Source organism: Capronia coronata, assembly GCF_000585585.1.
Source record: "Capronia coronata CBS 617.96 chromosome Unknown acBCG-supercont1.1, whole genome shotgun sequence".
In the NCBI taxonomy this organism is placed as follows: Eukaryota; Fungi; Ascomycota; class Eurotiomycetes; order Chaetothyriales; family Herpotrichiellaceae; genus Capronia; species Capronia coronata.
In genome coordinates, this window is record NW_006912893.1 from 2,169,536 (window position 1) to 2,193,042 (window position 23,507).

General features: G+C 52.7%; 9 protein-coding genes across 9 annotated transcripts; 5 read left to right on the forward strand and 4 right to left on the reverse strand.

Annotated features, from left to right (window-relative positions):
* Window positions 1-556: 556 nt before the first annotated feature.
* A1O1_00763 (uncharacterized protein) lies at window positions 557-2,857 on the forward strand (the record flags this gene model as incomplete). Its single annotated transcript, XM_007721680.1, has 3 exons — window positions 557-661; window positions 716-1,712; window positions 1,764-2,857. 3 exons carry the CDS (start codon window positions 557-559, stop codon window positions 2,855-2,857), a joined length of 2,196 nt encoding a protein of 731 aa, XP_007719870.1.
* A 508-nt stretch (window positions 2,858-3,365) lies between these two features.
* On the forward strand, window positions 3,366-4,616 carry A1O1_00764 (uncharacterized protein; the record flags this gene model as incomplete). The annotated part of the gene is made up of 1 exon (XM_007721681.1): window positions 3,366-4,616. One exon carries the CDS (start codon window positions 3,366-3,368, stop codon window positions 4,614-4,616), a length of 1,251 nt encoding a protein of 416 aa, XP_007719871.1.
* Window positions 4,617-5,503: 887 nt separating this feature from the next.
* Window positions 5,504-7,778, forward strand: A1O1_00765 (tryptophan synthase; the record flags this gene model as incomplete). Its single annotated transcript, XM_007721682.1, has 2 exons — window positions 5,504-5,639; window positions 5,698-7,778. 2 exons carry the CDS (start codon window positions 5,504-5,506, stop codon window positions 7,776-7,778), a joined length of 2,217 nt encoding a protein of 738 aa, XP_007719872.1.
* A 2,394-nt stretch (window positions 7,779-10,172) lies between these two features.
* A1O1_00766 (uncharacterized protein) lies at window positions 10,173-12,129 on the reverse strand (the record flags this gene model as incomplete). Its single annotated transcript, XM_007721683.1, has 4 exons — window positions 10,173-10,338; window positions 10,598-11,199; window positions 11,292-11,830; window positions 11,910-12,129. The coding sequence occupies 4 exons, from the start codon at window positions 12,127-12,129 to the stop codon at window positions 10,173-10,175; spliced, it is 1,527 nt and encodes a 508-aa protein (XP_007719873.1).
* A 641-nt stretch (window positions 12,130-12,770) lies between these two features.
* On the reverse strand, window positions 12,771-13,007 carry A1O1_00767 (uncharacterized protein; the record flags this gene model as incomplete). Its single annotated transcript, XM_007721684.1, has 1 exon — window positions 12,771-13,007. The coding sequence occupies exon 1, from the start codon at window positions 12,960-12,962 to the stop codon at window positions 12,771-12,773; it is 192 nt and encodes a 63-aa protein (XP_007719874.1). The 5' UTR covers window positions 12,963-13,007.
* A 21-nt stretch (window positions 13,008-13,028) lies between these two features.
* Window positions 13,029-13,911, reverse strand: A1O1_00768 (uncharacterized protein; the record flags this gene model as incomplete). The annotated part of the gene is made up of 2 exons (XM_007721685.1): window positions 13,029-13,769; window positions 13,837-13,911. The coding sequence occupies 2 exons, from the start codon at window positions 13,909-13,911 to the stop codon at window positions 13,029-13,031; spliced, it is 816 nt and encodes a 271-aa protein (XP_007719875.1).
* Window positions 13,912-16,160: 2,249 nt separating this feature from the next.
* Window positions 16,161-17,482, forward strand: A1O1_00769 (malate dehydrogenase, NAD-dependent; the record flags this gene model as incomplete). Its single annotated transcript, XM_007721686.1, has 6 exons — window positions 16,161-16,226; window positions 16,300-16,417; window positions 16,482-16,631; window positions 16,683-16,777; window positions 16,829-17,369; window positions 17,430-17,482. The coding sequence occupies 6 exons, from the start codon at window positions 16,161-16,163 to the stop codon at window positions 17,480-17,482; spliced, it is 1,023 nt and encodes a 340-aa protein (XP_007719876.1).
* Window positions 17,483-18,531: 1,049 nt separating this feature from the next.
* On the forward strand, window positions 18,532-20,239 carry A1O1_00770 (uncharacterized protein; the record flags this gene model as incomplete). The annotated part of the gene is made up of 2 exons (XM_007721687.1): window positions 18,532-20,167; window positions 20,220-20,239. 2 exons carry the CDS (start codon window positions 18,532-18,534, stop codon window positions 20,237-20,239), a joined length of 1,656 nt encoding a protein of 551 aa, XP_007719877.1.
* A 1,097-nt stretch (window positions 20,240-21,336) lies between these two features.
* A1O1_00771 (uncharacterized protein) lies at window positions 21,337-22,670 on the reverse strand (the record flags this gene model as incomplete). Its single annotated transcript, XM_007721688.1, has 3 exons — window positions 21,337-21,709; window positions 21,868-22,004; window positions 22,119-22,670. The coding sequence occupies 3 exons, from the start codon at window positions 22,668-22,670 to the stop codon at window positions 21,337-21,339; spliced, it is 1,062 nt and encodes a 353-aa protein (XP_007719878.1).
* Between the last annotated feature and the right edge of the window lie 837 nt (window positions 22,671-23,507).

Genomic DNA, 23,507 nt, shown 5'->3' on the forward strand with positions numbered 1-23,507 from the left:
GTTGATTTCAGAATCTGTTGAATGCGTCTCGCGTCGACTCGCGTGCTTTTCTGCACCATTGAGGTTGTTTACCTCGCTACCCTACCTAAGGTATTTGCGATTGGAAAAGCAATGACTGACCGGACTCACCTCAACCTCCTTGAACGCGTCTGAGATGCTTGGCGGGGTGCCTAGGGTGCCTAGGGTCCGAGTTCCCCAAGTCCATGGCGCCGGCTGCGGGCGGCGGGCCAGTCCTTGTCTCCATCGGATCTCCATCTTTATCCCCATCTTTAGGTAGTTGTCATTCAGGCACCCAAAGGACTTAGGGGCTTCTGGGCTCGACACTTGTTACAGCCTAGATGCCTGGTAAGGCATCCTGAGCCCTGTCTGTTGGGCTCGAGAGGCTTTGAGAGCCGCCGCCATTCCCTCCCTTCACACCCTCAACACTACCACTGTTTATGTTACTAGTACAATAACCAAAACCGCAATCTCACAAATGTCCATATCCATTTCCCTATGTAAGAACGTTTCCTTCCTTCTTCTCCCCGTCTCCCAACTGACCACAAAATGCATTCAGATGTCGACTCCTGAACCTGTCGCGGGGTCTGCGGCCACTATCCAGCATCTCACCAAAAAGCTCAGACATCTAGGGCGACTGCCCTCCAGCTGGGTGAAGGCTTTGGTACACTAAATCCATAGCCCGTATCGAATGTTGGACAGGCTGACATTGAATTAGGACGACCGAAACGTGCCTCAAGAATCCTATATTTGTGACACCTGTCGAGGCCTCGATCTCAGAGTCGAATCGTTCCTGGCACAGCCGACCGACAACCAATACCAAAAAGCACAGAATTTTCGGTATTTGGGCAAATTGTCCCAAATTCGGAGACGGGCACATTGTCCATTCTGCCGCCTTGTCCTCCAGATTGCAGACCGACCTTCTGACCAACGGACTCCTTCTCTACATGCCGATGACGATCCGGCATGTTACGCTCGATGGGTTGTGGATGGTCAGGAAGACTTGGGTCCGGATCCTGACAGGCCCGGAGAACACATATACAGACCGAAGACAAGAAGGTTGCTAATCTACAGCGATCCTCAAACATTCAAAGACGGGTATATCGTCCTTCTGGCAGACGACGCCCCGAATCGGGAGTTCTTTGGACGCAGGATCACCTCACCGGATCTGCTGGACCCTACACAGATCCGCCAGTGGATTTGTGACTGCGAGAGGACTCATGCAGACGAATGTGAAGAATCATTAGTGCACCCTGACTTGCTCGGAGCACCCAAAAACGTCTTTCGCGCGATTGACGTGGATCAGATGTGCATCGTCGAGACTTCTCAAAGCTCGAGATACGTGGCTTTGAGCTATCTTTGGGGCAAGAACTTCTCGCAGCTCTTTACAACATCCAAAAATCTCCCAAAGTTGTCACAACCGGGAGCTCTGGAGAAGGAGAGACTGCCACGGACCATCAAGGATGCCATCACTCTCACCAAGTTACTCGGTGAACGATACTTGTGGACAGACAGTCTGGCACTCTTGCATGATGATGGATTCCACTACCACGACGACTGGGTGTATGCTCGTGCTGCCCTGACCGTGGTAGCCGGGTCCGGCAAAGACGCTAATGCAGGTTTACCAGGTGTCAGAAAAGAATCTCGCAAGTTCCATCAGGAGATTGAAGAGGTCAAACCCGGCTTGCGTCTGATGGTGTCTCATCTTGCTGAAGGTGCGTGGTCGTTTCAACAGTGCCATAGAGTTACTGACCCTTCTGTCCTAGACTACATCTCGACTTCCCAATGGGATTCTCGTGCGTGGACTTTCCAGGAAAGAATGCTCTCACGGAGATGCCTGCTATTCGTCAACGGTCGGATATACTACCAATGCCGGCGAACGACCTTCTGTGAGGATATGGAGCTGCCCCCAAGTAACGGGTGGTCGCTTGATTCGATTGACATGCCTACTCGAATATTCCGGGAGAAGCCGTTTGTTCAATTCACCTCGGCAGTGGAACTATATACACGGCGAGATTTGACAAACCCTATGGACATTCTGAATGCGTTTGAAGGCGTGCAATTGGTGCTCGAGAAACGGATTGGAGCGAAGATCTATTTTGGTGCACTGGAAACGATGTTGGATTCATCTCTGATATGGGAATCTACAAAGAGGCTCTTCCGTCGACAAGGATTTCCAAGTTGGTCATGGTCCGGCTGGATGGGAGAGGTCCAGTGGAAGTATACCGAACCGGTACAGTCATGGATCGAGTGGCATGCCGACCAGGATGTCGGCATCCATGTGTTTCCCAGGCAAGCCCAGGACCGGATACCGCCACCCCTGCCACGACCCGACAACCGAGGCCCAGTGTCGCGCCACAACTTGAGCACAAGCATTCCTTTGTTGCATTTCCGGACTGTGTCGGCGTACTTCCAACTTACATCGCCAGCACTCATCCACAAATCGGTTATCTCGCCCCTCAGAAAGCGGCTGACTGGTCCAAGTGCGTTGTCGACCGTGCGACCAGCTCCGGCAGACCCAGGACTGATTCGGGCTGGGATTGCAGACAGCAATGGACTCTGGTGTGGGACGATCGATCTCAACGTGGCCTGGATGAATCGGGTCGGGACACCCCTACAGTTCCTGGTTATGTCGCGAGTCAGTCGATTTACCGACGATGAACTCGGAATCTGGGAGGGGACTCTACCAGATGACATCGAGGATCTACTGACAGAACGTAACTACGGTGTCTACAACGTTATGTTGGTGTCCGAAAAGGACGGGATATATTACCGCGAAGGGCTGGGGCGTATATTGACAGACGCCCTGCATAGAGCTCTGGGGCCAGGGCCGGAGTGGAAAGATATCGTGTTGGGTTGATCCCATACCGCCATTCGACCTCAGGATAGGCTCGATGCATTGCATGTACCATTTATGTCCTCTACAGGATGCTTGGTAACGACCTCGCTCGCCTCGTGCAGATCACACAGGAAACGATTGGTGGGCTGGCGCGAGATCCATGTCGCCAACAACTCGTATAGGCTGGCGGAGAGAATACGAGGTGCTGTCGCAGTTGCAACCATCCCCAAGTACCTAGGTACGTGAGCCGAGCGGGGGGACAGTCAACTGCCTACAGTTCCTGAACAGACACATCAATTGACGACTTCGTCAAGTCCACACCGTTGCCCTTCACCAATCTTGCCGCAATACTGTCCAATTCTATGTCGCCCTGCGTAGGGCGCCGTCCGGGATTCGTCGAGTCATGCCACAAAGCGAAAGCAATGATTCTTCATCCGGTTACGCGTGATGCGTGTCAGGATACCACCAAGTGACAAGCAGAATCCGTCCTGTGGCATCCAACAAGTCCGCTCTGACGGTTGCGCATACAATGACGACGGGGAACACTGACTACGGTCATGTCACCCTGATCAACTGCGTGTATCCGATCTCCGGAACCTACGGTCTGCTCCCCCGATTTCTGTACTATATTACGCTCGTCTTTGCGATTTTCGGGCGGCGGCGGGAATGGCTCATCATCGGCGCTCTCGTCAGCGCGTTGACGTACGCAGGAACGGCAGCGATTCATATGATGGCACTAGTCGCCAGCAAACAGGGAGTGTTTGACCTCGACATTATGACATGCTGGGCGGTCCTGAGCACCGGTGCCCTCGCGTACATTGGCATCATCCATTGGAGCTCGACGCTGCGGGATTCAAGAGCAAGAGTTGTCATGATCTGTTGGGGAGTATTGGTCGGCATTGCGCTGGTCTTCGGCCGGACCGAACTCTTTGACACTGTATTGAGCGATGCGGAGCCTGCCTGCTACTCTTCGGAAGGAAAGCTACTGGAATATCCCGTCGAGTTGATCAGTCCGGAGTTCAACTGCACTTACCAATGCTTCTCCTTCTCCAAACCCATGAGACATGGGTCCGAGATCCAGGCGGTGCCGCGCCAACTTGTGCAGAACAAATATTCCAATCTGACATATGTCCTGGTCGGTCCCATCCAATTCGCGGCGTATGCTGCGTTAAGCATGGATACCCAGAGCCACACCCCGTCCATGCTGTGCCAGAGGCTGGTGATGAGTTACCTCGTCCACCCTGGCCAGCATGAAGAGATGACCAAGGTGGTCTACAAGGCGTCCATGGAGGGGTGGTACGGAGGCTACTTTGCGCTGCTCGGATACATTCGCCGGATCAGTCTCACTTGGAGGAAGTTCTGCCTGTGCAGCCTCCTCATCCCCTGGTTGTGCCTAAGCCTTCTGATCGACGTGCTGTGTCTACCGCTTATGGTTGCAAATATCGTGGTCAACGAAGTCACTCTACTTCATGGCAATTTTCCAGTCAACGAGTCGAACATGGCCATAGGCCAGTGGGGGCCTGTTGTTAACTCGCTTCTCGTGGTGATTGCTGCGTGTATCAACAAAGTGCTGGAGATGTATGAGAAGCGGCGCAAGATCAACCAGCTGGACAGCGTCGTCGAAGAAGTGGCATCGATATCTGATCACTCTTGGGATGATGTGGAAAGGGGAAGCGTGGGCGTCAATGGAGAGCAGATGACAGGCGTAGTTAAGCTGAATCTGGTGCATGTCCAGACTTTGCAGGACATGGAGGATTTGATGAAGCGACCAGCGACATAATTGCAGCTGATTACAAGAAAAGAAAGAAAGAAAGATGAGGTCGGGTCATTTTGTCGCTATTTGCTTATTATCGAGGGCCCCACGGCGGCAACAGTATGAACATCAACGCTTCGAAATACTGGATGTTTAGTTCTCGCTTGAGGGCAATAATAATGACCACCCATTGTCGCATGCGGCAACCAACCTTGCGGCCGTATAAGGCATGAGTCACAGAGAAAGGAGTCACCAAGGACAGAAAGACGATGCGACCAATAATGCCTTGATATGCATCAGAGATAACTGATAACGGAACGTGCTGAGGACGGCGGCAGTATCTAAGAGCATTAGCGGCCAGCGTATGTTGAGATATGTAGGCTCTTACATGTGATATAGCGGACAGTGTACTTCCCACAAATATCATATGCCCACTTCTGTACAAAACCTTCATATCGCGAGCTCAAAATTACCCAACAGCCAATCTGGCTGACGAGGCTGACGAGGCTGACGAGAATCCAGGGGCTGCCACACTGCCACACGCATTTTCGAGTGGCTGTGCTCGCGGCAGTTGGTGTGGCTGGAGGGGGGTTTGCCGGACTCCGAGTGCACTGCACTACTACTATAGTCCTAGTAAATAGTACGTGCCAATCAGGGGAAATGCAGGGTCTAGTACTACTAGCACGGTAGCGCCACTCCCCTAATTTTCTATCGGATCAATGCCGACGACTTTCAGACAATCAATGACTCAGTCCTCCATCCTCGATCCTCTGTCTCTGCTCTGTCTATAAACACGCTCGCGCTGCCATCTCTCCGATCTTCTCTACTCTTCTCTTCTCATCCGTTACTCTGCCCGTATTCTGGTCCTCTCCGGGTCCGTCGTTTCGTCCTTATCCCAACCCAGTCTCGTCAAGATGGAGGCCATCAAGGCGACTTTTGCGCAATGCAAAAAGGAAAACAGAGCAGCCCTGATAACTTATTTCACTGCGGGATACCCAACCAAAGACTCCACCGCCGATGTCATGCTAGGGCTGCAAGCTGGTGGTGCTGGTACGACAATATAACCTCACGAAGAATATCTCTTCCCCTCTAACCCGTGGCACTTTAGACATCATCGAGCTCGGCCTCCCCTTTACAGATCCTATTGCGGACGGACCTACCATCCAGAAATCGAACACCATCGCTCTTCAGAATGGTGTCAACATAACGACCATCCTCGACGTCGTGCGAGACGCTCGCAAACGAGGCCTCCGTGTTCCCGTCCTCTTCATGGGCTACTACAACCCCTTACTCCGCTACGGTGAAGACCGCATGCTGAAGGATTGCAGAGAGGCGGGCGTCAATGGGTTCATTATGGTCGACTTGCCGCCGGAGGAGGCGGTCAGATTTCGAAACAACTGCACGAAAGCCGGACTTTCATATGTGCCGCTCATTGCTCCATCCACGTCGGAGAAACGAATGAAGCTGCTCTGCAAGATTGCCGACTCGTTCATCTATGTTGTGTCGAGAATGGGTGTGACGGGCGCCACAGGGACATTGAACACGAAACTGCCGGAGCTGCTGGAAAGAGTGCATCAATACTCTGGCGGTGTTCCCGCTGCCGTCGGATTTGGTGTTAGTACCAGAGAGCATTTCCTGAGTGTCGCAGAGATTGCAGAGGGCGTGGTCATCGGAAGCCAGATCGTAACAGTCCTCGGTAACGCAAAGGAGGGCCGATATGCGAAAGCGGTCCAAGAGTATTGTTCGCAGATCACCGGTCGCAAAGTTGGCGAATACAACGAGACCAACGGCTTGACCAGAGAGGTCGGAATCGTCGAGACAATGAATGCCGCGAAGGAACCCAATGCTTCAACCAATGGGCTGAATGGTCATCAAGTCCAAGTCGACAAAGTCATTACTGATGCAGATGTGCCCTCGGAACCTGGTCTGGCCGATCAGCTCGATGCCCTCAACTCTGCCACCAATGGCACTGAACCCAACCCTGATGCAATTCCTGCCCGATTCGGCCAGTTTGGTGGTCAATACGTCCCGGAGTCACTGATGGATTGTTTGGCGGAGCTCGAGGAGGGCTTCACCAAGGCCAAGAATGACCCGGCATTCTGGGAAGAATACAGATCCTACTATCCCTACATAAGCCGACCTTCGTCACTACATCTGGCAGATCGGCTTACCGAACGCATCGGCGGGGCTCAGATCTACCTGAAAAGAGAAGATCTGAACCACACTGGAAGCCACAAGATCAATAACGCTCTGGGACAAATCCTCGTCGCGCGACGACTCGGCAAGACTCGCATCATCGCCGAGACCGGAGCCGGTCAACACGGTGTGGCTACTGCGACTATGTGTGCCAAATTTGGCATGGAGTGTTGTGTCTACATGGGCGCCGAGGATGTGCGTCGTCAGGCCTTGAATGTTTTCCGAATGAAGCTCCTCGGCGCGAAGGTCGTTGCCGTGGAAGCTGGTTCTCGTACCCTGCGTGACGCTGTCAACGAAGCCTTGCGTGCGTGGGTGGTTGAACTTGACACCACTCACTATATCATTGGATCGGCCATCGGGCCTCATCCCTTCCCCACCATTGTCCGCACATTCCAAAGTGTGATCGGGCAAGAAACGAAGGAGCAGATGAAGGCACTGATAGGCAAGTTGCCTGATGCCGTGATTGCCTGCGTTGGCGGCGGCTCCAATGCCGTCGGCATGTTCTTCCCCTTCAGCTCCGAGCCGTCGGTCAAGCTGATCGGCGTGGAAGCCGCCGGCGAGGGTGTGGAGACGGGCAGGCACTCTGCCACTCTGTCCGGCGGTTCGGTCGGTGTGCTGCACGGTGTGAGAACCTATGTCCTCCAGAACGAACACGGTCAAATCGCCGATACACACTCCATCTCGGCAGGTCTCGACTACCCTGGTGTTGGCCCTGAGTTGTCGAATTGGAAAGATAGCGACCGTGCACAGTTCATCAGCGCCACCGATGCCCAAGCGCTCATCGGGTTCCGAACGCTCAGTGAGACTGAAGGGATCATTCCGGCGTTGGAGTCGAGTCACGCGATTTATGGAGCAATGGAGATTGGCAAGAAGATGGGCAAAGACCAGACCTTGGTCATCTGTCTCAGTGGCAGAGGTGACAAGGATGTCCAGAGCGTTGCGGATGAGTTGCCGAAGCTGGGGCCACAGATTGGTTGGGATTTGAGGTTTTAGAAATCTTGCCTACAAAGGAAGATCCTGATGGAGGGTTCGTCTATGGCCAATTTTCGATGATTTGATTGACGCGGAAAAATCGACTACACAATGGATCCTGACCGGAAAGGCGCAATTTGTGCTTGCTGTTCAGCGACATCGTGAAGCTGTAGCGAGAATAAGATGGGCGTATACGTTGTATGTACTTACCCATGCAATGCAAACCAATGGAAACAGTCCAGTCCACACAGCGCAGCCTTGTTCTCACAGCAGAATGCTAAATTTCAGCCTTTACAGAGCACATTTAAGTCAAGACAATTCTCTAGACAGGTCCACGCTGTGAGGTGACCGCCGCCGGCTAGATGCCGGATACTAGTATTCTAGTTGGCCTCGCAAGGCTGCTCGGCTGATAGCTAAAGTAAGGGGTGGGCCTGACAGTGTATAGTGAGGTACGTACTGGTTTGCTTGCATGAAGGTCTGTTAGATCTGCTAGAGTCGGCTCTCCCGTTCCATCCTGCCGAAGTAGCTGTGCGCCGTAGGCCGTTTGGAGAGGAGGGTGTAGTGTCAACAAAACAATCTCCCTCCCGCCAACAAGCACAACAGATAGATTGATAGTCGATCCTCGCTACCACATCAAAAGTGAAGGCAAGGGAGAGTGAGGTAGGAGGGAGCCCATAAGTAAAAGCGATCATCTTACGTTCCCCTTTGTCAGTCGACCCAAGTCCAGTGAAATCCAAGACAGTGAAGCGAGGTCGTCTATCAATACGTCCCGGGAACCCTCCCCCTTCACCAGCCCTGAAAATCAGCAGGTTCATGTATTTAATATGCCGAATTTCCTTCCAATATCGCAAAGACCCCCAGCACCGATTAGTGCAGGTCAAACCACTTTGGCTCAGCGGCAGCTTCGTCTCCCCGGACAATAGTGGAAGGCAGCTAATCGACTGGGCGAATACGTACCGATCCGATCCCATCTCCGAGTTTAAGTTTCCCGAGTTTGAATCTCCTGAGGATCCCTTCCCTCTCCTCACTTTTCGGCCGACAACGATCCATCCGACTCGAGGATAAAATAACAAAAAAGAAAGACTCCTGCGAACCCGGGGTGGCACCAACCAACGGAACGGATCGAAAATCGGAAAAACCCTGCGAACCCGGGTTTCACTTCCCACGACCCCCATCTCAGAGGGGTTCGTGGGAAAAGTTTTTGGCAGTTTGGAAGAGTGAGAGTTTTGCTTTTGCTTTTGCTTTTGGAATTTGTGTGTGTGTGTGTGTGTGTAAATCAAGAAAAGGAGAGTGAATAACATAGGAACTTCACATTCTCAGGCTTTGAATTCAATCTTCTTGATACCGCCTTTTCCCTTTTTCCTTGTTTGGACAAATGTACTGATGACTGCGCCTGCTCGCGTGGCAGTCTTCAGACACTTCTTTCGGTAGTCGACATCTTCTTCTGGTAAGGCTGTGTCCCAGAATCTCCTCCGTTAAGGTGTGCAGCATCAAACATCATATTTCGCGGCAACAGACCTCATCAAATCCTCAGTTCTACCCGAGACACCAACAACACCTACCACATTACCCTGTGACAGCTTAGGATTGATCGTTGCAGGGACCTCACCGACTGACTTCCGAGTGGTAGGGACATTGGTCATAAAAGCTGGCTGGTATCGATGCCGTTGGATGAAGCTCCAGCCTGGCACTATCCGACGGCCCGACATTGATCCGGTGTTAATTTCCTATGTGATAATAATACATCAAACTCCCTTCTCATTTCATCTTGTTCCATCTCCAGGAGTGCTCACGTCTACTAGTCGGATGCTTTGTCTCTCTACCTTCGTCACGTCTCGGCAACGGGAAGCTCAGCACAGAGCTGCCTCGCTACGCCGATGGCAACGAAGTACCGACTGGAACCACTGCAGACGGCAGACCGTAGACCGCATACGACTTGCAAGACGTGCCTGATTGTCTACTAGTACGTTGTCTCGACTCTTAATACGATAGATGCCTTCCACAGTATGCAGGCTGCCCTGCCCCGCATCCTCGTGGTTCATCTGCGGCCTTGTCGTCACCTTCCCCAGACCGGACTCTAACTACACCCGATCTAAGTCAGGACGTTGAATCGGAATGACAGAAGATCAAGAGACAAAGTGTGAGAAAACTTGAAGTATGACAGATGACTACGACCACCGACCATCCACCGGAGATGTGCCAGCTAGCTGGGGCTCGGAAGGGGAGGTCACCGTCATGTTGTCGGCTTCCTCACTCTGACCTATCAATGCGCAGGTAGGGACTTTGCTATCATCTGCGTGTCCGCCGATCACAACCTCCGCCTGTCACTGATAAGAGAGGCTTTCTGTCGTTGCCCCCTATACCCAACGACTTGAAGCGTAGTGTATTCTCAGTGATGTAGCATAAATGACGGCATTACCCCTTCAAAACCTTCACCCTCACCCCGTGACTGTCTAGCTTTGGGCTGGGGAGGAAGAAGTCATGCGCCAAGGCCACATCCGAGACGTCCGTCTCGTACAGCTCGAAGGCGAAATTGCGGAACACGGCTGCCAAGGTCATGTAGAGTTCGGCGTGGGCGAGACTGGAAATGGAGAACAGATGGAGTTAGTAAGGGGGTAGGATGGAAAATGGAAGACAGCAGTGGAAAAGACAGGTGAGAAGAGAACCAGGAGAGCAGAGACAAGAGGTCACCTTGGGAAGTGGCATGTCTGGCAAATGATGCCACTGACTACCCCCAAAAATGCCAAAGGAGGTAAGAGGGTAAGGAGAGTGGCCTTGGAAACCCCAGTAGGCGGTGGCCTCGAGGGAACACAACAAGAAAGAAGAGCGGTTCTGCTTACTTGATTCCCAAACAGCTCCGACTGCCTTTGCCGAATCCCACAAAATACCGCTCAAGGCTGCTCCCATCTTTGGTCTTGGGGCTGCCGATCCATCGCTCAGGCCGGAACTCGTGGGCCGCAGGGAAAATGTCTTCGTCATCACTCACATCCACGATAGTCATGGACACAGGCGTGCGCGGCGGGATCACCCAGTCCTTATAGGTGAGTGGTTTGGAGAAGAGCCTGGGGTTCCGTGTGGAGACTGCATATGACAAGCGTACAGCCTCGCGCACACAGCCCGTCAGGTAAGGCAGTTTCTCAAGCTCCGCCCAGGACAAGGGCGCGGTAGGGTTGGGGATGGCGGCTTCGAGTTCGGCCCGCAGTCGGGACAATGTAGCAGGGTTGCTGGTCAGATGGAAGGTGGCCACGGTGAGGGCCCAGCCGGTGGTGGTGACTCCGGCGGCGACAACCAGCTGAGCCTCGTCTTGTAGGCGACGGGTTTCTTTCTCGGATTCGGGGAGATTACCTGAGATGAGTTCTTGGAAGACGGTAGGGTGGGAAGACTTCGCGAGGACGTCGGCCATCTTGCCTTGTTTCATTGCATTGATTTGATTGCGGAAATCCTAGATATCGGTCATGGTTAGATGCCAGTTTCGACGGGTCGGGGGCTGGACGGCGTTGCTGGGACAGGAAGAGAAAGCAACGCAATACGTACTGCTTGCATGCGGAAGACAAGTGCGTACAACGGCTCGATCTTGACAAGGATGGATTCTGGTAGCATAGACAACATCTTGGGCACCCAGGGACACTGCAACGAAAGATGGCCGCTGATACTCGCCGCCATGAACGGCTCGTGCAGCGTCTTCTCGAAATTGGGTAGCTTCAGGTGGCCGTAGCTGATGGAGAAGCAGTACTCCATCACCACTTCTCCGGTAAGAGCCATGAAAGCCCGGTTGATGGGTAACACCTTGTTGTCCCTCTGGAATTCGCGGATGCGGTCGAGCAGAATATCAATCTTGGTCCGGATGATGGTCTGCAGGTCGACAATGCGAGCTCGTGAGAACAACGGGTTCAACGCGCCCCGGCGAATGCGATGCAGCTCGTCAGGACCGGTCGTGAAGACGGAGGTGTCGCAGCCAAAGCGGCCTGCCATCCAGTCATACTTGTCGACTCGACCAGCCTTGGTGTAGACTGTGTCGTAGAACTCAGAGTCTTGGATGTGCAGCTCATCGGGGACGATGCGGACGATGGGGCCTGGTTGTAGCACAAAGGGAGAATGTCAGTTCATATTGACCACTGGATATGGTGGTTTCTTCCGGGGTAAAAAACTTACCATACTGCTTGTGCAGTTCTTGGATCTTGAATGTGAACTGTCCTTTCTTGACGACTTCGTAGTAGAACTCATGCCACCGGCTGATCGCCGCGTATTTTGGCCCAGGGTATTTGGCTAGCGGGTGGAAATAGAGACGATAGACCACAAGACCTAGCAGGTAAACAAAGTACACAACGACGAGGCTGGTGACGGGATGATCTAGGATGGATGAAATAGCCATGGTTGGCCTCGGTAACAGTAAGGTCGGACTGCGAGGGTGGCGGAATGGAACATGAGGTCGAGATGAGGATGAGATATTGGTACATTGATCAACTGTCCCTCCAGGGAAGCGCTTGGTCTGTGGACAGTTAAATGGAGCTGGGGTGAACTGCGTCGTCTGGTCCAAGTCAGTTGCTTTGATGCCATTGCAAAAGCGGCTTTGATCTATGGGCAGAAGCACATCTAAGCGATCTGTGAGAGCCCTAGAAGGCTGCCCACTGCGGGATTGTCACATCCGTGAGGACCGGCCCTGCTTCAAGGGTCTGAGCTGGCAGCGTCGGCCCACTGGACGGCAATAGTGAGCCAATCACGAGAGCAATAGAGCTTCAACGCCGAGGGAACACGACAAGCGAGAGACGTGAGAAGGTGCATACTGTTGCATTGGAAACATGCCCTAATGCGTGCTAAATGAGTCCGGCGGAATCCTCCGAATAGTCGACAGGGGTATAAAATCTGCACCCAAACCGGGGTCAGTCCAGAGCTCCTTGGGGAATGACTTGAGTGACGGGCTCCCACCCAGGCAGACAGACCGTTCGAAGAAAACCCCATCGGTTTATCCTCCAGGAAGGTGTATCAAAACATTGACCATCGGGTGACGTCCGCTCATTCTGGTTTTTGACCACATACAAAATGCCACCGCAAGTACAGATGGAGACTGCGGTCTTGAAATTCCTTCTTGACCAGCGCCATCGTCACCTGGGTGCGTTCCACACTGTAGCCCAAGATGCGCGTGTAGTATGCTAGCATGAATGAGGGTACCGACTGGGTCATTTGCACTCTCATGAGCTCGCCCATCTCTTTCAGCTTCGGATCCTTAGCCCAACTGCCAATGGGTATCTGATCATGTTAATATGCCTCACCTTAGTTGCATTGGGGAGGGCTTGCCTTTCGGATAATCTCAGAGACGCGTTGGAATCCGGCACCAAGCATCCATTGCCGATGAAGATGGGCAATATTCAGCCGTTTGCCAAACATGACGCTGGCTCGATCAACTTCACGTATCCATTCCGAGCACCCTGGAGCACGGTCCATGCCGCCATCGTCACTGTTCAGCCAGCATTCATGATCCTGCATTTCCATCCATCCTCCAGGCTCTAGATTTTCGTACGCCTGCGCATAAAACCTCGGCCAATCTGCAATTCCACCACATAAAGCACGGCCATGAATGAAGTCGAACCTCTCGGACTCTTGGAATGTCCAGTCGCTCTCGGCATCATCAATGTAAAAATGCAGATTGGGAGGAACCCACACAGGCTGGATGGGAGATAGATCAGTCCCGACCACCTGTGCCATAGGAAAGCGATCGGCCATTTCGACTGCCCAAATTCCCGTTCCAGTGCCTATGTCGAGGATACGATGGGGCTCTCGGGACAACGGCGCGATGTATAGCTCTCCCCCAAGAATCATTTTGAACAGATGGTGCAAAAGGTCCAGGCGCTCCTGTTCCTCTTCGTCATTCGGAATCGGATATTCTCCGTCTCTGTACGCATGATACGTGCGACCATTCTCATATCTGTGGTTGAATATCGATGAACGTAAGGAAGAGCTCAAAACAGTCTGTCCATCGTCGCTGAACGCAGAGTCCGTGTCGCCGGAATGACTCTGAAGAAGTGGCAAGAAGGGTAAGCATCATGGATAGTTTGTGACAATATGGCAATACCGTCCTTACACTAGAGTCTTCTTCTGCTGAAACTTCTCGATCCTCTTCCACCGTTGGAGACAGTCCAGCGTCCCCCTCCGGCATTGTGAATTCAGCACGCTGGTTAGTCGGCTTGGGGAAACACGTTACTGTGAGTCCAGGGATGATACCCAGGTAAGATGTAGCGATTGATAGTGATCTATCACCCTAGAGATTCGGATTCAAAAGACGTGGTGACCCGGTGTTATTGATCTGAGATGAAAACAAATGCCGGCCTTCAATCTGAACCATTGCTCGGACATGAAGTTGCGAATTGCAAAATACTGGTCTGGCTCGGACGCGCCACGTACTGTCTGCTTTCGAGTGTCAAGTGTCAAGTGTCAACCGCCACCGCCCCTGTCAGGCGTTGCTCCTCCCTCCCGTAGTAGCATGGACTGCCGTGGAGAGTGCCATTTTGGAGGGGAAAGAGTCCCCCACTCCGACCTGGACGCGCTGGAGCGAGCCTCCTCGCGCAGGCATGAGGCAGCGGTGACCTGCACATGTCTCCAGGATGGAGCGTTCATTCCGGCGGTCGCCTAGGATGCTACGTACCTAGTGATGACCCTGCTGCAGGACGTACGTACTCTGTACATTGTACGCGAGAACGCTGCGACAGGGTAATCCGGGACTCGCACATACAACTTGCAAATACCTCTGCACAAACGCGTAGCGTACTACGGTCTTGTTGTGCGCAGTAGCTTTTTGCAGTGGTCTTCTGAACCGGGTCGGAACGGGCCACTTGAATCCCCAGAGACTATGTGGATGGCGTATTCAGGCCAAAAGAGGCCCAGCGACTTTCCACCCGGCGGCCCCAGGCTCATCATTTTAGTTGACAAATTGCCTTCAAGTTATTCTTTCTTTTGGAGAGGGTGTGTTTTCGGAAAGATGCCTGGTATGGTCTCGGCTTCGCTACAAGCAGCATTGAAGAGCTTGCCCCCAATATTGACATAAAACCGATCAAGCCAAATCTACCCGGGAAGGTACTCGGAGCCATATCCGGAGTGTTTCTACCACGATAGGTCGGTAGACGGGAACTGATTGAGGGTGGCCGATGGTCCCTCGAGTAGACCGTTGGTGGTTGCTAAAGCTCTCCACATTTGCCTGTCCAAATCATATATGCTTCAATATCTGGTTCCTAAGGGCAAAGGAACACTTCTCCGTGCAGGCTCGGGTTCTGTTCATTGTTATTATGTGGCGGATTACTTGAAGAATATATTCGTGTGGCGGAGCGATCTATAAGGGTCTTGCAGAGTAGCAGCAATCTTCAGGTATGCACTGCCCATCTTTGGGTATGCGTACATGCTGCCAGGGGTCCCCTTGAAGTTCGAAGTTGTCCTAGGAAGAGGCAGGCAAGGGACCTGGCCTCATGCGATGCAGCCGTTCGCGGTTGATGGCTCTTCGTATTAACAAATAGCACCCTTCCCATGATATTAGAGATCACTCTGCCCTCCAAGGAAACAGAGAGGGGGAGCTGAAGAAGCTATAGGGGTCACGGTGGTCTACGGACGACGACCGTCCCTCAACGCGATGCATTGTGTTTCCTAAATGTGTCAACACACGTGAATGGACTGCAACCACTTCTCCAGAAGGGTTTGCAGCTTTCGTTACGATGGCGAGGTGGATTCGGGATAGCCGGCATGGCCATCAACATGAATTGGTCCAAAGAGGTCTCCAGAACTCATGGTCGGGGGTTTCTCGGGCGCCGAGGACCTAGCTGTTGTAGTAGTAGACGAAATATCCCGCAAAGAGGGTCGAGGATACAGCATCGTCACTGACGTATTGTTGTAGGTACCTTGATGGAGCGCTCAAGGCTTCAAGTATCACAGCACCTACCTAAGGTATCGAGAGCCACCTCGTGTTAAGAGTAACACATATCGAGGAGGTGTAGCAGAAGGAACAGTAGACAGGTCATTTAGGTACTTTGTAACGGGTGTGGGTGCCCGATATATGCGGAGTGCAAAATTGGGTGGGAAGCGTGCCAAGCCAGATCACGTGGAATCCAAACCGTGCGCATCACGTGGCAATCTCGGGTCACCGGTACGGGCACGCGGATACAGCTGCATTGGAGGACGGGTACCTAAGGCACCTTAATAGAGTAAATACGTAGCACTACTTAGTACCGCAGTCTGGCACTTGCGGAGCAGCAGCGAGAGCTACCTACTACCATCCCGTCAATCCCTCGAAAGCTACTTCTCTCAAACTCCCCCAATATCCGCCTATCTCACAGCTTCATTGTCCGTCCATCCTCTGCCTTTGATCGTTGACCGCGCTCAACCTCCGTCTCTACTCCCTACGACCCTCGAAATCTGCCCATCATGTTTTTCGTCCGACAGATGTTTGGCCAGGCCCAGCGCCGGGCATTCTCAGTCTCTGCACGACAGGTAGGTCAATTGCATACCGCAAATAACTTGCATCCTCTTCACGGGTATCTCGCTGACAAGTCTTGCCGGACAGTCCTCCAAGGTTGCCGTGCTCGGTGCTGCTGGTGGTATCGGACAACCTCTGTCACTGTTGTTGAAGCTCAACCCTCGCGTCTCTCAGTTGGCCCTCTACGATATCCGCCTGGCTCCAGGTCCGTTTGTCCGCAGTTGTGACCCAACTACAATGTACAGAAAATAACAGGAATTGGTGCACAGGTGTGGCAGCCGATCTCTCACATATCAACACAAAGAGCGTCGTCAAGGGCTATGACCCAACCCCGTCCGGCCTCCGCGAGTGTTTGACTGGTAGTGAGATCATTCTCATCCCCGCCGGTGTTCCAAGAAAACCAGGCATGACGCGGGACGGTAAGGAGACGCTTTGAACCTCAAGAAAAGATGGAGTCTAAACATCCCCAGACCTTTTCAACACCAACGCCAGCATTGTCCGTGACCTTGCAAAGGCTGCCGCCGATGCCGCTCCTGATGCCAATGTCTTGGTTATCGCCAACCCTGTACGGAAACCCTGCTAGGATGAGGAGAATATCATGTTAACACGATCCTAGGTCAACTCGACTGTACCGATCTGCGCAGAGGTCTACAAGAGCAAGGGGGTCTACAACCCGAAGCGCCTGTTTGGTGTCACCACCCTTGACGTTGTTCGCTCCTCGCGCTTTATCTCGGAAATCAAGGGAACCGACCCAGCCGATGAGAACGTGACAGTTGTCGGTGGCCACTCTGGTGTGACTATTGTGCCTTTGATCTCTCAGTCTCGTCACCCAGATATCTCTGGCGCACAACTCGATGCGTTGGTCAACCGCATCCAGTTCGGTGGTGATGAAGTCGTCAAGGCCAAGGATGGCGCTGGATCTGCCACTCTTTCCATGGCCATGGCTGGTGCCCGATTTGCCGAGAGCTTGTTGAAGGCCGCGCAAGGTGAGAAGGGCGTGATTGAGCCGACCTTCGTGGACAGCCCGCTGTACAAGGATCAAGGTGTTGAGTTCTTTGCCTCGCGCGTTGAGCTTGGCCCTGAGGGCGCTCACAACATCTACCCCGTTGGCAAGATCAACAAGTATGAGGAAGGTCTCTTGGAAGCATGCTTGGGAGGTAAGTCACTGTCTGAATTGCGTGCGTATTGTCGATCAACAAAGCTGACGTCGTGTGCAGACTTGAAGAAGAACATCCAGAAGGGCATCGACTTTGTCAAGGCCAACCCATAGACGATGAGAGCAAGAAGGATGGGCGGGGGCTGCGTGTACAAAAGTGAGGATATCGCAAGATTCGAGGCTAGCGTTGCTTCCATCTAGTAGTCTAGTGGATGATTTCCTTGAGCCTCGCAAAGAGAGAATCATGCCCTGGACTTGCTGTAACGTCTCCTTCTTCCCTTGTTCCAAAAGCTTTTCTAGTCCCTTCACTTCCCCAGACCCCAGAAGAAGCGCTGGGGTTGTGTCTCCACGACAAACCTGCTAGTGTCCACTCTTGAAAACTTGGCTGAAGGTCAGGCGTGCTCAGCGCAGGAAATCCCGGTGTGAAGATACGGTAAAGAAGGTACAACAATTTGGCTCATTTGTGCGTAGCTTCAACAATCGACAATCGGGCATGCTCAGGCGGCTTTGTGCGACATTGCATCCAATCAAGCTCGTGGCGAGGGTGGTGAGAGAATCTGTCTAAAAAGAAGCTTGAGAGAAGCCTGAGAGAGAGCCGCAGACTGTCTTCTGAAGAACTGCGGTGCCTGTGTTGGCATCAAACCGTCAACAACACAAGGCACAAAACAAACTGCGACCAACTGTAAGTGTGAATCCCCCTCTTGTTTGCTTCTCTCACACTTCATTTCCTTCGAGTTTCTCATCACTGTCCTGCGTGAAATATTCTCTCTTGTCTAAGAGTCCCTATTGCTTTACATGCTTCACTGTGACTGTCGCGGGGTCCCGCAGGCCGACAGGCAACCGCTGGCGCTCGTATATTGGGCATCCACGCACCTCACTCCTGTCTGAATACTTTGACCCGCCTTTCCGCGTCGAAAAGAGAACTGCGCTGGGTCTTGTATAGCCCTCTCGTCACTCCTATTGTCTATGTTTCGGTCTGTCCAATTACACGATCAGTGTCTCCGCAAGTACGTGTCCACGTCTGTCCACTGGCGACCAGTACGGCATCTATTTCAGCCTGATCATCCTCGACCACTCCCTACCTCTCTTATGACTTCGACCTTACCAACCGATCTACAACCAACTTCGAATTGAGCACCGAGTCACCCTGCTATCCTGACAACATGGCTCAGAGGCCGGAGATACCTTTCTTCGTGCCACATGGTGATGCCCAGATGGCTGACGAAGATCCCAACCAGACAAGATCCCAACAGGACCAGCCGCCTCAGAGCTACTACACTACCTGGCCAGGTGATGGTTTCCGCTTCTATCCCTTGCCCCTGGTCACAACCAGAGCGCTACCTATTGCAAGAGAAGATTGGCCAATCCAGCAAGCTTCCGGAGGCTCTGCGTCGTACATGGTCTATCCCAATTCCACCTCGTTTGTGCCTTACTACTTCCCAGCTACGTCTGGCGAGCTTCGCTACTTACCTCCTCCAAATCCGACCGCCTCAATTCAGCCTCACGTGTTCCATCCGCCGCTCCAGATCGGTAGGCATTTGACAACAGGTCTGCCCTCCACATTTCGCTTCGGAGACCAGACTCCAACCGTCGAGCCACGAGCCTTGAGCACGGCAGATTCAGAACCGGAACCATCTCTTCCTCCTTTGTCCACAGTCCTCCCTGATCATTTGTACTTAGATCGGCAGAGCCGGCAACACATCCTACCACAAGAGCCTCGACCGCAACCCTTTTCACAAGAACCTCGACCACAGACCTTTTCAGCAGAACTTCGACCGCAAACCCTTCCACAAGAAGCTCAACCACAGAGAAACCCCGTTCCCGTGAGAGCTAGTCGACCACCATCTCCTATCCCATTTTTTCGATTCCCCGCCAGAGATAGCCCAGATCCAGTCGAACAAGGTTTGCGACAAGTACTCCAAGAGCCCGCATCAGCGCTTAGAAGTGCTTCGAACGATATGGCAGACTCCGGAGCGCCACTGCCTCAGAGTGCTGCTTCACTTGAAAGCAATGTTACCGCCCCAGCCCCTGTCTTCGGTGGAGCACCACCGAACACTCCTCGACGCCACCGCCGCAGAATGTCTCGACCTACTATGCCTCGTGTCGCATGCACCGCATGTATGGAAGTCTTCAAACTCGACGATTTGCTCAATCTTGCGTGCTCATGCCGCTATTGTACGCCATGTCTCAATGCAGCATTCCAAGCTGGCTGTACCAGCAAGGCCGCATTCCCGCCCAAATGTTGTGGCCGGCCTTTGCGCATCTCTGTCTGGGGTAGCATGTTGGATGCAGATATCCTCCAGCGTTACAAGCAAATTGAGGCCGAGTTCAGCACCTCTCGCCCCCTTTACTGCGCCATTCCCACCTGCTCCACGTTCATTCCCGAAGACCAACAACATGCTCTGGATGAGTGTGGGGTATGTTCCATATGCGATCAGATCACCTGCAAGAAATGCCGACAAGATATGGGAGATCATCCACATTGGCCCGTTGCACGACGAATCTGCCCGGCCGAGAACGCTGAAGTCGCCGCATTGTTCGCCCTGGGCACCGCGAAGAAATGGAGACAATGTCCAACCTGCCTGAACATGGTGGAACGCCTAGAAGGTTGCAATCATATGGATTGTATCTGCGGCGTAGAATTCTGCTATCGCTGTGGAAATCTCTTTGATGAAGATGACAACTGCGCCTGCCATCCCAGCTCCTGGGAGGATGACGACGACGATGACGAGGAGGAGGAGGGGGTTGACGAGTCTGGAGAAGAAGCTCCTGCAGAGAACGAAGAAGAAGCCGACGAGAGTGAGGAGGACGGGTGGCCCCATGTCCGCCTTGCGGTTGATGCATCCGGTAGACCAACTTGTCAACATCTGAACACGGATCCTCTGGGGGACGAGCTTCTTCCTTGCCATGGTTGTCTCGCAAACCGAGTTTTGCAGAGTTGCAATGACTGCGGTCTGGAGCTCTGCCGAAACTGCTTGGAAAACGTTCGCAACCGCGTACGCCGTCGTCGTGGCGGTAACTGAACGCACTCCGAGCAAGTGTTCATGTGCCAGTGAGAACGGAACGCTCAGAAAAGCACATCGACATGGACACGAACTGCGAACCACAGTACTCTGGCGACGGAAACGAACCTCTCCTGTCGACTCAAACTTCGGTACTTGTTGTTTGCAGACATCTAACGGTTTCTACGACATTGGCACGACACCCTTGACCAGCACGACATTCAATGCTGCCCGCTCATATCTCAGCGAGGCCCTGGCACTTCTTGTATGAGTTGAACAACAAACATCAACCCCTTGCTTACACAGCCCCTCGCGAAATCCTTGCACCTTGTTCGAGTTGGATGAGAATCACAACAGGAAACCTTCCCCACGAGCTTTCACAATCAACGAACATCGCTGATACACAACGCGGCTGAGCACATGACTGCGCTTCCGTTGCGAAGAGGGAACGGAGCTACGCAACAGCAGCAAGACAACCAGGTTTCATGATGGAACCCAACTACTCGACATACCAGACGAGTTTTACGGTGGCACACAGCACAGAGCTAGCATGAGATCTGTAGAAGTAGACCCAGAAAATCGAGGCTTGCCTACCAAAAATGTTCCCATCTCCATATGATCGCTTATGTCAGCCGGTGAAACCCGAGCACTTAGTATTGTAGGTTCCTGGACAGCTCCTGAATTGCTAATGACCACAATGACCACAACCATGCAGGAAGACTGTAGCCAGTGATCACGAGTGAGTAGTCCCTCCGGTAAGGTATTATGTATCTGAAGCTGCGCAGCTACCCGGATGCGGAAGATGGAGATACGGTATAGTGAGGTGTAATTCACACTTAATCGCATAGGCATACGGTATGATATCTTTCCAGTCTGGCTAGACGCCGAAATACCTATCTACCTACCAAGGTGGCAGCTAGGTAGGTATCCCATCCATGTTTTCATGGCATCATCAAGATTCGAAAATCACGACTCGGAATCCGCGACCTTCAGAATACTCTTGCCCAAGTTCTCGCCCTTCAACATGCCCAAGAACCCTTCGACAGCATGATCCATGCCGTGCGTGACATAGTCGACGGACTTGAAGCTGCCGTCGGCGATCCACTGGGCGACCTTCTCGTCACGCTCCTTCTTCCATCGGATGATGGTGGGGTCGTAGACGATGAAGCCTTGCCAGCGCAGCCGTTTGCGCACGACGGCGCTGTAGTTCTGCACTCCGTAGCGGGTAGAGTTGCTGCCGTCGTTGTAGGTGGAGATGGTGCCGCAGGCGACGATGCGGCCGAAGTCTTTCATATTGGCCAGGGCGACGTCGAGAAGCTCGCCGCCAACGTTGTCGTAACTATTCAAGACCACAAAGAAGGTTAGAGATGAGGTCGGTATTCAAACATCAAAGTTCATGGTGAGTTGCGATCAGCTGTTTGGCGCCCATGGTGGTCGCGGAGCACGGGTAATTTACTAGTAATGTGAGGGTAAATGGGCACAGGAAGGTTGACGTACTAGATATCAATGCCATCTGGAGCCAGTCTTTTCACAGCATCGCTGATGTTTTCCTTTTTATAGTTGAAGCCAGAGCTGAAGCCGAGTTCGTTGATGATGAAGTCGAGCTTCTTGTCGTCGCCGACTGAACCGATGACCTGAACAACAATCAGCAAGTCAAAGTCGGTCCTTATAGGAGGAACAGAGGTGGCTCGTGAAGCTGTCAATCCTCTCCATGCCGGCAGCGCATAATTGTTTGTTTTCGTACTTACGTGTAAACCCTCCTGCCTGGCTATCTGTCCAACTGCCTGGCCAACAGCGCCAGCGGCAGCCGAGACCAAGATGACATCGCCGCGCTTGGGTTGGCCGATTTCATGCAAGGAGCCGTAGGCAGTCATGCCCGTCATGCCCATCAAGCCCAGGTAGGCGGTCAAAGGGACGCCCGGTTTGGGTTCGATGACCTGAGTGGATTTGACCGCGGACTCCGGCACGGCCGAATACTCCTCGGTGTAGTGGCTCATCATGAGGACCGTGGAGCCCTCTTTGATCTTCGGGGTGTCGCTCTTCAGCACTTTGCCGAGGACGTGGACGCTGACCACAGGCTTGCCAACGGCCATGGCTGGACTGTATGATTTGACTGTCTCGTGACGCATCCTACCGCGCTGGCTAGGGTCGTAGGTTGCATACAGGTTCTTGGTCGTGAAGCCGCCTTTGGGGGGCGGCGCTGCCTCGTCGAATCCAATGTCTTCCACTGTCAGATCTTTGCCGGGGACCGGCCAGCCGTCCGGGACGGACTTGTACATGAACACCTTGTTCTGGACCATTTTGAGCAGTGTGAGTGGGATGTGACTGACAGGGATGATGGGAAGGAAGATAGAACGGCTGTGCAATCGAGGTGTCGAGTAGGGAGACAACCACTCTTCATATATATATCAGGTATGGATACCGATGGCTCGGTGGAGGTAGCCAGATTGTCACAATATAGTGGCAGTAGGCCAAGGGATCCTCCAATCATGCCACACGGTTATTGTCAGGACGTTTAGACCTCGGCCTGTGCCTTTTTACGAGATATGTTTGGCGTCTGGTTATTAGTAATTATACACAAGCCTATACACTTATCCAAGGGGCCTCTGTATAATTAGTAATCAGTAGAGGCATGGCTGTTTTCATGAAAGCGGGCACGATTATACCTGGAGAACCAGAAGTCCTATGAATACTGGTTGATGGCTCATGAGAGCTTAAGGTCTAACTTTCGAGGTTTCAAGTCTTGGATCTCACAAAGGGGAAAACAAACAAAAGTGAGTGAGTAGGTGTCTTATCTGGTTATCGATAAGCTATATAAGGTATATGTTCTCTTATCTGTCTGCGCCTGCGCCTGCGCCTCCACGCACTCTGAATTTGTGCTGGCTTTACATGATAGGCATCTAGAGATACTACCTCAGGTACCTATCATTAGGTATCATTAGGCACCATTAGATATGCCTCTATCAGCACTGCAATGGGCTGGCTGAGGCCACTCACTTCCCCTATCGCCTTCACCAGCCAAACTGGTCTGAACCAACGCCATTGTCACTCACCGCCATGGATCTAATTCAATTTAATTCACTTCAATTCACTTCACTTCGGCTGTTTACGACACGACACATATCTGAAACAAAGCT